This window comes from Chenopodium album, chromosome 8 (genome assembly GCF_948465745.1).
Source record: "Chenopodium album chromosome 8, dcCheAlbu1.1, whole genome shotgun sequence".
NCBI classification, from domain to species: domain Eukaryota; kingdom Viridiplantae; phylum Streptophyta; class Magnoliopsida; order Caryophyllales; family Amaranthaceae; genus Chenopodium; species Chenopodium album.
This window is the reverse complement of record NC_137841.1, coordinates 77065075-77081116: the sequence shown is the minus strand read 5'-3', so window position 1 is coordinate 77081116 and position 16042 is coordinate 77065075. Positions and strand designations below refer to the sequence as shown.

Here is a 16042-nt window from a genome sequence, read left to right as displayed (position 1 = left end):
TTATTATTATTATTATTATTATTATTATTATTATTATTATTATTATTATTATTATTATTATTATTATTATTATTATTATTATTATTATTATTATTATTATTATTATTATTATTATTATTATTATTATTATTATTATTATTATTATTATTATTATTATTATTCCTGAAATATATATACTTCATTTTTATAATTTAGTGTACAACTATTTTTAGAAAATTATAACAACTACTTAGCATATGGACGAACCGGCCACCTTTTAACCGTGCATATCTTTGTCTCTGTCAATTATTTTAAAAATATAAAAAATAATAAACAGTGGGAACCAGACAATAAATAATATGTTAGTCAAATAATAATTATATAAATTTTAAACTTTCATGTCATATACACAAATATATGTACAGTACCATGCAAATTCAATGGATTTTTTGCAAGTTAAGTTTTTTTTTTGTTTTGTTATTTTTAAAGGGCATACACCATTCTAATTAATTAATTTATTAATAAGATAGATTATTAAACAAAACCCATTATTAATAGAGACAAAGGTCGGCTGCTAGGAATCTACTTAGCTTCCGTAGCTACATATTATTATCTTCATTCTACATTTCTCCTTATATATGTTCATAAACCCTCATTCATCTATGTCTCATTAAAACCAAATTATTCATTTTTACTCTATTATATACTATTACACTAATTAAATTTATAAAGCTTTATTTAGCAAAAAAATCATGGCTAGTGTATTTGTAACAAAAAAGGTAAATGTATATCCAAAAAGCATGCAAGCTACCAAAGTTATGAAGCTTTCCAATTTAGATAGGCAATGTCCTACACTTATGTACTTGGTGTTTTTCTATAATCCTTCTCATCATAATCATAATTATAGTAATGATTATGTGTTTAGTAGCTTGAAATTGGGTTTAGAGGAGACGTTGTCGCTATGGTACCCGGCAGCCGGGAGATTAAGCAAAAACCCTAATAATGGGAATAAGCTTGATCTTTGGTGCAACAATGGTGGTGCAATTATGGTTGAAGCTGTTACACAAACTAGGGTTTCGGAGCTCGGTAATCTTTCTCAACATAATGACTTTTTTGAGAATTTGGTTTATAAGCCTACTTCTGATATGCCCCTTCTTGTTGCTCAGGTAATTTACTCTAATTTGGTATATTTTACCTCTTTACTAGAATATTTACATTTTAATTTCTGTATATTATTGCAAATTCGCTATAATTTATGTTACGTATAACATAAATTAAGCTAGTCTTGAATTGCTTTAACTCTAATAAAATTTCATTTTGTTACAAATAATGTATAAAAAGATGAAAGTCATAATAAAGGTTTTGTGATTTGTAAGTTTATAGTTAAACTTTATGTGTACCATGAAGCTTAGGTTATATGATCTGATTAATGTTGTAAAACAAACACTTCAGCTTTTAATTTTATACATAAAAGCTGTTGCACTTCTTTCACTCTTGTTGATTTGTTTTCTTGTTTGTTCATACCCAAAGAAGAAAATTAAAATACTCCTTAATTTATTCAAAAAGATATTCCTACATATAAATTTTTATTATGAATATAGTTTATGACTCACTATTATTGCAAGTGTAGTATTTATTTTTATATATTCTATAAAATTAGATTCCTCCAAACATAATCTTATGAATTATTTGAAATCTTTTTGTAATTAACTTTGAGTTTTTGGAATTTTATTTTAAGTAGCTTTTTCGGTCTAAATCGTAGAAGTGAATTTGTAAGATAGCTACTAGGATTGTTATTTTATGATGCTCATAACTCCCTTAGAAATATCAAGTGAATCATGTAATAACGAATTCTGAACTATTAATATCCATGAGTTTAGTTGCCAATAGTAAATTATATGAAGTATAATACTACTTCAATGATACTCTCTGGGATGATCTAGTCCATACTCAAAACAACTTTTAATTATTACCTCTATTTCATATTATTTGCAACAAAGGAGGATTTAATGTCTCACAAATTATACCTCTTATATGTACATGTGTAGCCATGTAGGTATTCTGGGATTTCCCAATATAATATAATTGATCAACTAGGAGTTCCTCGAACGATTTAGTGTATATATGTTGTAATAAGTATATATATTGGCATATTGCATTGTTTGTAACCATACATGTTACTTGCTTGATTAATAATGCAGGTGACAAAATTTGGATGTGGAGGCTACTCAATTGGGGTAGGAACAAGTCATGCACTTTTCGACGGTCAAGCAACCTTCAATTTTTTATCAGCTTGGGCGTCCAATACTCAAGCTACCAAGCTTGGAATTAAGGCACTTGATTGGCATAAACCAGTGCATGACCGAGAAATATTGTTACACCTCAAATCCAACTCTAACAACAACAATAGTCCAGAAGCTGCATTAACAAAAGTCGCGGCTATTCAACATTTGTACCAATTGATCACCCAAGCAGCTCCTAGTGGTGGCATGCTTATGAACCCTCAATTGTTTGTACCGTCTTCTATTAAAGATGATTGTCTTCTTACAACCTTTCACTTCACCTCGTCGATGATTGATACCTTAAAGAGGAGAACTTATGGCCTTAATAGCTACTCTTCATCGTCGTGTTCATCTTTTGAGATTGTCACTGCACACCTATGGAAGGCAAGTATTCTGAGCTCGTCTGAACATTCAATAATTGGGTTATATATATATGATATAATGTTGTTCATGTTAAGTATTAAGTGAGTTTGAATGAACATTTGGTTATCATAAGCATGGAAATCATCTAATAGGCAATTGACTTAACTTTTTTTACATTTATATCTAAATCGTGTTGCAATTGAATTGGTACATGGAATGAGCTAGTACGGTAGTACAAGTTGCTACCTACTTTAAACTAGCTTTAATTTAAGTCTAAAGGTGTATCAGTGTATCATGTACCACATATCATTCACACATGTTAGGTCATGGTTTTGAGGGATGATTGAACAAAGCTGCATCATTAAAAATATGATTTATTGTGGAAGAAGCTTCAATTTACCGTACCATTGCCTAATGGTTTCATTTAAATTGTAAAGGTTATAGTGAATGTTATATCTGTTTATAGTATGATTATTTATTGCTAATAAGAATAATTTATGTTCATTATAATTTCACAACATTTACATATATAATCTTATATTATGAGTAGCATGTATGATCAATGAACTAATATACAATACTACAGGCAAGAACAAAAGCACTAGGGCTAAGAAGAGAAAGAATGGTATGTCTCCAATTTGCAGTAGACACAAGGACAAGACTCACACCCCAACTCTCCCAAGGCTTCAGTGGAAATGCTTATGTTCTAGCCTCCGTCGCCCTCACAGCAGGCGAACTTGAGCTCGCAAGCTACGAAACCCTTGTCAACAAGATCAAAATGGCCAAGAACTCCGTCGACAATGATTACGTTAGCACGTATCTCGAGGTACTCGAGGGGTCCGGGGACGCCCTCCCATCCCTAAGGGAGCTCACCATGGTCTCAGATTGGACTAGAATGCCATTTCACAAGGTTAATTTCATGCACTCTTTTGCAAATTCAGCTGTTTCTGCATGCCCTTTAACTCCTCCTGTCCCACAAGTTGCATATTTCATGCAAAGTCCTAAGGAAGACAAAGGTATTGATGTGAGGATTGGATTAAACTCACAAATCCTTACTACATTTTCTCACTATTTCCTTAACAATATTTCTTAACACCCACAATTTATTTTATTTTGGTTTGTTCCTTTAATTTTATTATCTTTTGTTATATATTTCTCTCAGAATATATTACAATAGCTACAACTTTATTGTAGCCGTCGAAAGAAAAAAAAATTACACTAATTATCAATTAATCTTATGTATTGTTGTAATGACAACAAATGTATTGTAATTTGTAACCATTGTAAAATCTTCCGTGGAATAGATGTTATCGGCTAAAATTAAATGTGGCACCGTATGGATGGGTGATGAAGAAGGTTGTAAATTATAGCCCTAGATAATTTGGCTTCTTTCATGCTTATGTAAGGTAACATTAGCAAATATTTACCCTGAAATTAAATGTTTGTGTACTCTGGCATTATGATTATTAATCAAATTGATGGATCATTGCATTGTTGAAAGATAAATCTGACAAAGATGTCTTTAACATACGAGGTAATAGTACAAAAAAATTATTGTCTTTATTATTGTTTCAAGTAGATAAATAAATATCTTGTTCAGAGATGGGATATCATTTGATTGCATCTTCATGTCAGAGGAGTAATAATGGGATATATACTACCTCATCCAATCTCATAGATGCCTGGATACCATGAAATCTGGACATTTCGAGTCTGACAAAATAAATATCAAATTATAATCATAAATATAAAAATGGAAATCATTAAATGTTTAGCATTAAGGCAGGCGTGAATAACAGTAAGGATGTAAATGCGTGTTCTATTCACTTGAAATTCAATTTGTTGTCACTTGAATTTGGATAGCGTTTATTAAAACGTGTTTGAACATCTTGGCCATCATGTGAACTTATTTGCCTTGAAAAAAACTTCATAGGTGGTATGTCGAGCTTGTACATATAACGTCAAGAAAGTCTAGATGGAAGCAAATTTCAGATATGTTCGAAAAAGGGCAATTCATGTGAAAAGAACGAAACCTTAAATTAGAGAATGGGGCATGGTAAGCATCTGAGTACCAACTAACCATAACATTTACCATAACATTTATTTAGAACAGCAACTACTTAGCCTAAAACAAAGGTAGCAAATGTATCATAAAACTACAAATAAAGGAGATTTCCCAAATTGGGCTGTGCTTCTCCAGTTTACCTTCTACCATTAAACAAGCCTTCCACTAACTAGGAATACGTATCAGATTCAAATTCCCCATTCCTCGACGTTTTCACATCTTGTTCCTGAAACAGAAACGGCAAATTAGTTGAAAACAAAAACCAGCATTGCTCAAAACATGGTGACATACAAACTACAAGTGAATTTTTAGGCATGCTTTCACAAAGGTATGATTTCCTATCCTGCTGTGAAAGGTCTTTTAACTAAGTATGATGAAAAGGGGGAACATAGAACTGACTTCAGTTGCTTCAGACCCCACAGTGAAGTAACAAGGTTTACAGGATAATTATCAGCACATTGGATTCAATAATTAAGGGTGTAAACCTAGTTCAAGAAGTATACCTGCACAAAGAAAACGAAAGATCATACAGGCTTAAACATCGCGGTCACAACATCTTCCAAGGACCCGGCACCATTACCAGCATTATAATTTCCCAGAGGCCTCCCTCCTTGTTCCATGAACTGCCCTTGCTTTGTTTTTCTTGTCATGTCAACTGCTGAATTTTGGAGCATCTGGTCATGCTGGGGGTGGGGGGCTAAGCAATCAAACCCCGGTTGTCCCATCATATCATATCCCGTATCTCTACTCCTGCTGCTTGGATTGTATACACTGTGAGTGCCAGTCACTGAAGGATTTGCCGAGCCATCCAAAAAATCTACATCCCATACTTGCTTGGCCACATGACTCGTGTTCTGCATCATATTCTCACCCATCATGTTCGAGTTCTGCAACCGGCTTTGGATAGAGATATTTGGTGAAAAATCATGCACCCTATTGTCCATGGGATTCATAGAATTTGGCAGCGATTGGACAGCTGCAGGCCAACTGCTACTACATCTATTATGATCCAGCAAGTTAGGGGCAGAATTCATGTTCACCCCAAAACTGTCAAGACTTTGTGTCTCTTGAGAGGAACGGCCTTGCATCGTCAATGAACTGTTAGGAAGGCTGAGAATTGAATTGCTTGAGCCACTTAAGATGGTATTATTTTTGTGGAGTTGATCAAATTCCAATGATGTCGGCATCCCTTGAAGTACATTGCCAGTATGATCCCCGGCAAACAAGTTGGGGTATAATTTGGAGTCAGTGATGGAAGAAGTTGGATTTTGGGGCTGGCTCAACTGAACGAGTCCAGAAGGAGGGAGCCCGTGAAGGCCGCCCATCCCAGCTGGAGTGTTCAATCTTCCCAAGACTCCAGGGGGCGGGATGGGTCTCAGAGAGTTGTTATGAAATTGTGGACTCGCATTGAAGCCATGAAAATTCACTGCGTTCATTCTGAGATAATCAGGCCCTCCTAACGCGGCAGCCATGTTAGCTTGCTGATTAGCCACTGCGCTGATTCTTTTCAAATACAATCGATATTTCTGGGAAACATAAAAACAGAAGGAAAATTCTAAGTTTGTGAAATGGTGTTTTTCTACAATAATAAAAACACTGAGTTTGCAGAAATTTACTTGGAGATGACTGGCCACATTTTCTCTAGTAAGCTTATCAACATTCATTAACTCCAGAATTTTCTTAGGTACAGCTTCTGCATTTCAAAAAGAAAACATTATCAGCATTTAAGATAAGAAAATCTCAAATCTCGAGTACAAAGTACAATAGCTAGCTACCAGTGATAACAATAATGATGAAATTAAATTGTACAAGAACAATCTTGCACTACTCTCTGAAGTCTGAACCCCTTCAAAGCTCTTGGATCAGAAATGAGCATTACAATCATCATTATAAGTTGAATTTCATATTAATAGCAATACTTGGTGATAATGTATCCTCGGCACCTCATGATGCTTTCTATGTAGCTTGATGGTTGATACTATAATGTAAATTGAGGTACATATTAGGATCATACTTATAGAATTTGGCCCGAATATCATATACCTTTATAGATATATAGAATGACCATCTTAAGGAAACTATAGAATCATCATAAATTCTGCAAGAAGAGGAGAATAAGAGAGAACATACTCTCAAGACCAAGCTGGTTGACAGCAGCAACAAACTTGCGATGCAGCTCCACAGACCAGACAACACGGGGTTTCTTCTGAGCAGAAGGGTCTTCATTTTCATTATCATCCTCATCATCGTCTTCATCATCATCCGCATTTTGGTCCTTCCTCTTTCTACAAAATTTTGCATCTTGATCAGAGTTTGGACCTCCAGTTCCATTATCTCCACCGGAATTCTTGTCCAGGCTGTTAGAGCTGTTTCGGTCCTTAGGATCAAACTTCTTTCTCCTGACTACATGCTGCCAGATATTCTTCAGCTCCTCCAACCTCACGGGCTTTAGCAAGTAATCACAAGCTCCATGTGTAATCCCTTTCATTACCAGCTTGGGATCACCATTAGCAGACAGCACTGTAAACATAAGTTTTCCCATTTTAGCACTTAAACTTGTGCTATAGTAATAAGACTAATAACCCACATAAACGGACAATCACTCTAAATTAGACCTGTTAGAAGTTGATCCCCCATTACATACACCGAGCCTGCCCCAAATATTCCGGGGCTTAAACAAGATTTTCTTACACAAAACCCACTGAAAACTCTATGTTCAAAGTTAATATTTACATTTTTATTAACCCACCTCATAACTAAGTCAATCAATCAATCAAAGCCTTAATCCCAAAAGTGGGGTCGGCTAACATGAACCAAATTTGATTATTCCGTGTAGTCATCAACATAAATCTTTCTCCTCCATCCCTTACGATCCAAAACTTCATCCTCACGTAAATCCATGCACTTCATATCCTTCCTCACTCCTTCCAACCAAGTCATCTTTGGTCTCCCTCTTCCTCGTTTAATCCCTAACACCTCATAACTAAGTGTTCACTATAATTTTGCTTAAACTGTCTTACTGATAGTTGTCTCCTTTTAATTATTTCTCCAACAATCCAATATTCTATTTACGTGAGAGTGTGTTTGGAATTCAGTAATAGTCTAACTCTACTTTGTTAAAGATGACAAATTTTCTAGGCATCCCTAAATAGCACTATGACTTTATTACAAGCGAAGAGAGCATTCCACAATTAATACACAAAAGATTATCCAAATCAACCCGCCTCATAACTAACCAATTTGACAAGTCTTTAAAAGTAATCATCAAATTGAAGTGAGGTGAATGTAAACAAGCAAATTTAGCCTACAATCAAGTCCTTAATTTATTTCGTAAACAGATATCATTCTGGAAATACACCCAATCAATGCAGATATTCTACATTATTGTATAATAATGAAATAAATCAAATTGATTTCTACAATTATACATATTTCTATAAGTAGAAGATACACATAATATGATTTAAAAGGAAATGAAATCAACAATAAAATGATTTTCATAGCTTACTTATAACAGGCAGGTCCATCTCAAGCCCAACAAGCTCAAGCAACTTAAATCCATCCATGTCTGGCATATGAACATCGCTAATCACGAGATCGAACATGTTCTTGTTTTCCCTCAGCATCTTCAGAGCCTGAATGGCTTGGCTTGTCGTCGTAACTACAATGTTCAAAACTCTCACACATCAGACCATCATTTACCCAAAAAAAAAATTGAATTATGCAGTTGAAACTAATTGACATTGTTACACTTATTTTGCAACAATATTAGCAAATTCCAAATTATTAAGAATATGTCAAAGTTAAAAGACAAGTCAGTATTATCCCCTTAAAGTTTGCCAATAGATCTCATTGGTCAAAGCTAATTATTCAGAAAATATGATATGGAATTAAAAATTCAACCCAATTTCACAGATTGCTCATGTTACAAACTTTAGTTACTGTAGATAATAAATCAAATTAACCCAAATTGTAGACATTCAATCTGAGGATTTATATTGACAAAAAAAACACAAAGCCACAATCTTTTCAACACAAATCTGAGAATCAAGATTGCTTGCAAAGAAACTAAAAATCATGCTGAAAATTCACAAATTGCAAAAAATATATATATATATATATATATATATATATATATATATATATATATATATATATATATATATATATATATATATATATATATCAATACACCACCTCAAGGGGTCCGCAAATCAATTTAAACATTATAGGTATTATCTAAATTTTATTGAATCATCCAGATGCAAATCAATAACAAACACATAATAAAACAGGGGGGGAAATCCATTAAAAATAATAATAATTGCATTTCATTATTAAGAGTAGAAAATTAGAACACTTTCAGAACAATTATTAGTAAACAACACAGAAAATTATTCTAGGGTAAGAAATGAAGTATAAAATTATTACAAACAAATTATGCGAAAAATCCCAGAAAATCTTCATAAATCTTCAAACCTAAATAAAAGATGATAAATTTAATAAAACATACCATGATATTGGCATTTTCTCAAGAGAGATTCCAGAAGCCTAAGACAAATAGGGTCATCATCAACAGCCAAAACTCTCATACCCACTGGAAATTGATCAATTGATTCATCTTCCCTTTGTTCAACCGTCATTTTTTTCACCAAATTATCCCCAAAAATTCAACAAGTTCTTATCTTTTTTATGTTTTGGGAGATTTGTGAACTCTGTTTTTCCCCTGTTTTAAAACAGAGCAATACTAAAAGTCTAAATGAGGAGAGAGAAAATAAAAATAAAATAAAAAAAAACAGTAAGAATTAGTTAAAGTCACTATCAATGAATTTCAACTGAGAAATTTTTGAGAATTTATTTGCAGAGAGAGAAAGACAGAATAATAGGATGGATGGAAAGAGTTAAAACTTAAAAGGGGGTAAAAAGGAAGACTTTGAATTAGGAATTTAGGTACTCTGCTTCTTTTTTTTTTTAATACTTGTCAATCAATTAATTTAAATAATTAATTGGTTAAATTTTAAATTATGAGAATTAAATGTTAGAAAATTTTATGGAATCTGACTTTAACGTTTAACCATATATGGATGACACTGTGAAAGCTGGATGAAGCATGCAAGCAGTCAGACTTGCTGAAAGTGTTGTTTTTTTTTTTTTTTTTTTTTAAAAAAAAAAAAGTAAATAATAATAATTACGAGTATAATTTGTTATATATATATATATACGGAGTACCAAGTATAACACATGTAATAACAATCAAGTACTCTGACAAAAAAAAATATACATTTGTATATAAGTATATAATGATTATAATTATAAATATTATATAAATAATCAAAGTCAATTTCAAAAGCAAGAGGCATGGATCATTCATTCATCTCTAGTCTCTCTACCTTCATAAGCAAGTGCTAAGTTAGTACTAGGACTAAATGCACACAAGCATTTATGAGTTGCTAAAACATATTTTAAAAAATGTCACAAATAATTACAATATTGTTTAGCATTCCTTATTGCATAAATGTTTGATCTTCTTATGTTGGAGTAGTTGCTAATATACTACGGAGTACTCCACAGTATACTTTTTCAAATTGTTACAGAGGTTTATTAGGGTAATTATGGCTGTTATAATTATTCATCTTATGTATATGAATTTTAGGTTTGGAGCCATTTGAAAGACTATCCAAGAAAAGTTAAATCTATTTCTCTAACAAATATTTATTTAGAAAGCTCGATGCCAAAATCTTGTCTTGAGACTTTCGGTTCTAACTCATCACCAATAGCTCGATGCCAAAATCCTGTCTTTAGAAAGCTCCACTTGAAACATTTTGTGTATGAGATCATGATGATTTTTGATTGTAGGACGCTAAATCTTATCTTGAGACTTTCGGCTTCCAAAATTTTATTAGGGGTGCCTAGCTAGCCTCACAACATATAACTCCTCAAAGAACATTTGTATATAACCTCTTCATCGACATAATCTTAATCTTTGACAAAAAAGAATTACATTAAATGCTTATATGCAGCCCTTATCATTACCCTTTTTTTTTTTTTTAATTATTTGCATTAGTTTGATCGACACATTTGCTGAGACAAAACTTTGACCATTAATATCTTTTATTGTCTATTAGTAAAAATTATAACAAAATTATATTATGAAACTAGACATTATGACTAATCTAATAATATGGAGTATTATATAATAACATTTATTTATTTTTTAAAGGTGAATAATGCAAAAATGAAAGTGATTAAAAAAAAAAGAGAGAGTACTATTAATTGCGTGCATATAAAACTAATTTTAACGACTTTCAAATAGGGAGATAGTAATAAACAAAAAGTTACTATTATCATTGATTGGAGATGAAAATAAAGATGGGAGACCTTTAAACCTAAAAATGGCAGTTTGCGTAGGATGAATGTCTTCCAAAATAGTAACGACAGTCGTTTGTTTTGACATCAACAGTTTTGATGCTTCCGACCATACATGTCTCTTTGCTATTCGTTTGCCTTCTAATAATGGGAAATCATAAAATATTATGGGATTTCATTTGCTCCTTTTCATCTTTCATTTATTTTCCTACATACTACATCCTCTACGCAATTTTTTATTTTTCCTTATTTCTCTTTCAATTGGAAGATTGAATTAATTCAAGTTTGGAGTGGTTTCACATCGACTCCTATTTTCTCAATCATGTATCTAAGCTAGGCATTTTGTCTATGCCTCTCTAGTCTAAAATGGGTTTGGTAACAACATTTTAGGTGTTGATTTCCTCTTTGAATTCATTAACATGTAGAAAAATTTATAAGTTGACTATAAATATATTAGACGTAAGGTTCCACAAGATTACTCTGCTATAAATTGCCATTTGGCAAAAACTTAGTGACATAACGTATTCAATATCCCTTTTATAGTAATGTATTGCACAAGTTAAAAAGGACTTAAATCATGTTTTATTTTATTCGCTTATATATGATGGTTTAAGGTTGAATACTAATATGATTTTTTCTTTAATATTCTTTCTCAATCAACCTTAAGTTGTAATTTTACATTATTTGTTTTATTAGTCTAAACATGTATTTTCCAAAAACAAAAAAAAAAAAAAAAAAAAAAAAAAAAAAAAAAAAAAAAATTACTTTGCAGCTTAAGATATTTGGTATTCCGTAAAGAAATAATTAAAAGGTTACTATTCATTTTTTGTATTCATTTTATTATTCTAGCTTAAATAAAGTGTAACTTTATGAAATTAGTTGAATATGACAAGAAAATTATTCATTTTTTAAAAACAAAAATAATTAACAAACACTAATGAAATGGAACTAAAATTAAATTTTCCTCCTACTTCGTACTCGCATGTAACTGTGATGAATGGATGATGATTAAAGTTATGAGCAATAATTGGCAATTGAAACATTTAACATAGCCGAAAAATGTAAGTATAGTAGGCCCACTGGTTTACTAATGTGAGCCCTACAAATTGGAAAACTCGACCTAACATTTTCCACATTGGTTACAGACACAATGAAACCATTAAGGTTAATCATCTATCTTTTCTACTCTATTGTTTTCCAACTCATGCTTAATCTATTACGACTACTCCCTTTGTTTTTTTTTTGTTTGCCTCTATTTTACCGGCGTATTTAATCATTAATATGTTTAATAATTAGTATTAATAATAAGTTTAATTAATAATTAGTATCAATTATATTGGGACAACTCTAACAAATGTTTACATAGCTATGTTTTATCATATACATACGAGTATACGACATAAACTTTGCTCAAGTTGACGTACTTGAGTTGTTCAAAGTCAAATTGAGGCACTCATTTTAGATACTACGTATAACTCAGCCTGTATACAAATTAGAACTCTAAGCTAGTAGCATTTAATAACTCCGTTTTAGGGTGAGATGCTATCAGACTGTCGTCAGAAAACAATTAATTTAATAAAAAGCAAATAGAATAAAGTTTAATAATGGTAGTTCAATTACATTAATATATAGTGACTCCTAAATTATTTTAGTGGTTAAGAACGACAGTCGTATGTTGTTTGTGTAAGAAAGAAAAGCTTTTGGCAGATTTTTTAAAAAAACAAAAAAAACAAATTAAGGGGAGTTGGCTTTTTAGGAGGGTTGGAGTTTATCCTTTTAAGGGTTTTAAAGGGGTCAGATCACTTCACTTTATTTAGCTGCTTTATAGATAAAGCTTCATGTTTACACCTTTTTTTTTTTTTTTTTTTTTTTTTTTTTTTTTTTTTTTTTTATCAATTTAAAGACGCATGTCATTTTGTTTAAGGAAAAGGTTTTTGGTTTTGGATTCATTGCAGTATTAATATTATTTTTGGCCTAAAGTACAAATATTACATGTGATTTATTTGAACTTTGAAGGAGATAATCTCACATTGGATAAAGCTTTGCATGCACATTTAAATTCTTTTCAAATTACTGTTCATAGATATTTTTCACACTATTTTCACAAAAAGCTTTTGACATAAATTTTGTTTTGATGGTGTGTAAATTACTCTACATTTAGTTGCAATAAAGAAGAATTTACGTCTCATAAATAATATTCTTTTGTTGCAGTTTAAAATTAACGGAGGTATAGTAGTAAATCTTTAGTTTATTCAATTATTTGTCATTCTATTCTCACTAACAGAAATGAAAATCAAGGCAAAAGAAAACAAAAACGGACAAAAGGTGATGAAGTGGTAAGAGGTGAAATTTTGGCCTTGTTGTTTGACAACTACGAGTAGTGGTCGAGGTGAAGTAAATTTGGTACAAGAGGGCGGCCTAGTCAATGAAGCATCTAGGACACCTCAATTAGCTTCTTCTTTTTTTTTTTTTTTTTTTTTTTTTTTTTTTTGACATCAGCGTAACACAATTAAAATTACAAGTCTAAACTAAAGCTAATTAAACTAGTCCTGTTGTTGTTGGCCAGTAAATGTGCTCGCTGAACCATATCCCTATCAACTTTCAAAATGTTACAGCACCGAAAATTAAGTCCCAGATTTTTTATATCCTGTAAGATCCAGTAGATACTAATATTATTAATATCAATTAGCTTCAACAACGTAACAAAGCATTATGAATTTCGACAATGGAGACGTTTTGTCTTGACTCTTTCAAGTTGCAACTCCTATTGCTTTCACTTGTTAAATCATTAATTTGGCTACAATTGATGTGGTGTTGCCATGAGTTTTGCAATCAATTATATTGATATGTCTACGATAAGAATACGAAAATATGCCTTACCATACCAAATATAGCAACGTTTGTACTATGGACTGTACACATGCGTATAACGAGCATCATGCAAATCTTTTTTTTTTGGTGTTTAGAGAGCCCATAAGGACGGGGGTGAGAATTGATCCCAAGACCTCCTAGAATCGAGAGGAAAGCTCTAACCACTTGAGCTATCCCTCCTTTCAGATTTTATGATCATCTAATTAAGTATAATTTTTCACATCTAAATTTATTAAGCTTTGACATTTTTCATGCCTAAAGATTATTAATAATAACTTGGTTTGCAATTTGACCCTTACACCAATAATATAATATGTGTATTATGTTAAATTGAAATCAAATCATAATCAAGTATTATATATAATTTGGCACTTCATTGATGGAGCAACAGCTAAGTAAAGGGAATTGAACATGAAGAAAATATAAGTATTGCCAACTTGGTACACTTAGTCATGAAGTTAAGCTGCCAACCTAGGTATCCTACATTGATTAATAAAATTTCAATGATTGATTAAAACCAAATTCTTTACATGAATAGGATAGAATTGCGGAATAATACACCATTATAAGATAATGAAAGAGATTATTATTCTTGCAAAACAAAAAGAGACAAAGAAAAGGGATTATGAAAGCAACTTTTTTTTTTTTTTCTCGGTTTATTAATTTTGAAAAGCTATGGACCATAACTCTGACCATGAACAAGTAGTTGTGCAAGGAACAATGGAATATATTTATGGATGACTCTAACAAGATAGTGTGCAGATAAAATATATAAGTACGATTTTGTGTAGACTTTGATGACATGCATTTTTGGAAAAAAGGAAGCTTGCTATTGACTAGTTTACCCAATAATTTATCTCAAATATCCTTTTCTATTTTATATCCTCCCCAAAAATACCTTAGCTTCCTTTAATTCTTTTGGTTTCATTAATGGATCATAGGTCCACTATATGTCCTTTATTTCTATTGTTAGAATATAGAATCAATTCATTTTAAGTGTTAGCGAGAGAATGAATATATAATCCTAATAACTACTTGTGGTAACTAACAACTAAGATGGTTATATTTTAGAGGCGATGCAAGATTTGGACAATGATGAGAGTCGTTTTAGATATTATCCTAAAATAATTAGTCATAACATTAAAAATTTAAAACGAAAGATATGCCTTATGTCTTATATATATAGTTGTCTTAGAGCAGCCGAAAGAGATAAAATACCTAAAGATGGCATTGGGTTGGGTTGACCTATGACGTACATGATGTGGCCTAACATAACACTTGACACGACATGTTAACAAGTAAGACGAATTGTGCGCCATTTCTTAGATTGAGAAGCATGACACAACCATCACGAAAAGCATGCTATAATAAAATAAAGAATTGACTATTTGAACTTTCAATATGATGCGACTTAGGGCGGCCCTGGGTACTTTATAGACATCTTTATCGGTGTCTTATGGTTCAAACCTCCTTATATGACCTCATGAGTCATCGATCTAACACATTCAGTTCATTTTTTGAAAAAATGATCTAAAATCGTATATGCCTTTAATTTTGGACAATTTTCCACTTATTTTGACTCGGAAATAAAAATTGCCGATATGCTTACCATGGACCCTAATACATCTCGGGAGTCTATTTGGGTGGGTGCAACCATCCAATATGCCTTTAAACGGTCAATTTACCCGTTTGAAACTTGCACTGATTTCGTGAACTCAAGTCTGCCACGAACATTTATGCCAACAAATAATGGTCATATATGGTTTCAAACGGCATTATAAGACCCTAAGATGTATCCCGTACGGTTTTTACACTTTTCTCCACTGGGCCCCGAAACCTTAAAAAGTCCTCAAAAAGTGTGGATAATAGTGTTCAATTTTGGAATTTTTTTGACTATTTTTCGCCCGGAAATAAAAATTGTCGAGATGATTACCATGGTCACTAATACCCTCCGGGAGTCCAATTGGGTGGGAGGAACAATCCACTTTTCCTTATAACGATCAATTTAACCGTTCAAAACTTACACTAATTTCGTGAAATGAAGCCTACCACGGACATTTTTGACAACATATGATGGTCATATATAATTCCAAACGTCAATATATGACCCTTACAT

At 31.9% G+C, this 16042-nt stretch overlaps 2 protein-coding genes across 2 annotated transcripts; one reads left to right on the top strand and one right to left on the bottom strand.

Moving 5' to 3' along the window:
- Positions 1-329: 329 nt before the first annotated feature.
- LOC145556827 (brassinosteroid-related acyltransferase 1-like) lies at positions 330-4058 on the top strand. The gene is made up of 3 exons (XM_081618474.1): positions 330-1145; positions 2181-2645; positions 3211-4058. Exons 1-3 carry the CDS (start codon positions 732-734, stop codon positions 3715-3717), a joined length of 1386 nt encoding a protein of 461 aa, XP_081474600.1. The 5' UTR covers positions 330-731; the 3' UTR covers positions 3718-4058.
- A 662-nt stretch (positions 4059-4720) lies between these two features.
- Positions 4721-9622, bottom strand: LOC145642498 (two-component response regulator ARR12-like). Its single transcript, XM_081693707.1, has 6 exons — positions 9203-9622; positions 8198-8350; positions 6820-7209; positions 6306-6382; positions 5193-6215; positions 4721-4915 (listed from the first exon to the last, which is right to left on the bottom strand). Exons 1-5 carry the CDS (start codon positions 9330-9332, stop codon positions 5214-5216), a joined length of 1752 nt encoding a protein of 583 aa, XP_081549833.1. The 5' UTR covers positions 9333-9622; the 3' UTR covers positions 4721-4915; positions 5193-5213.
- Positions 9623-16042: the final 6420 nt, after the last annotated feature.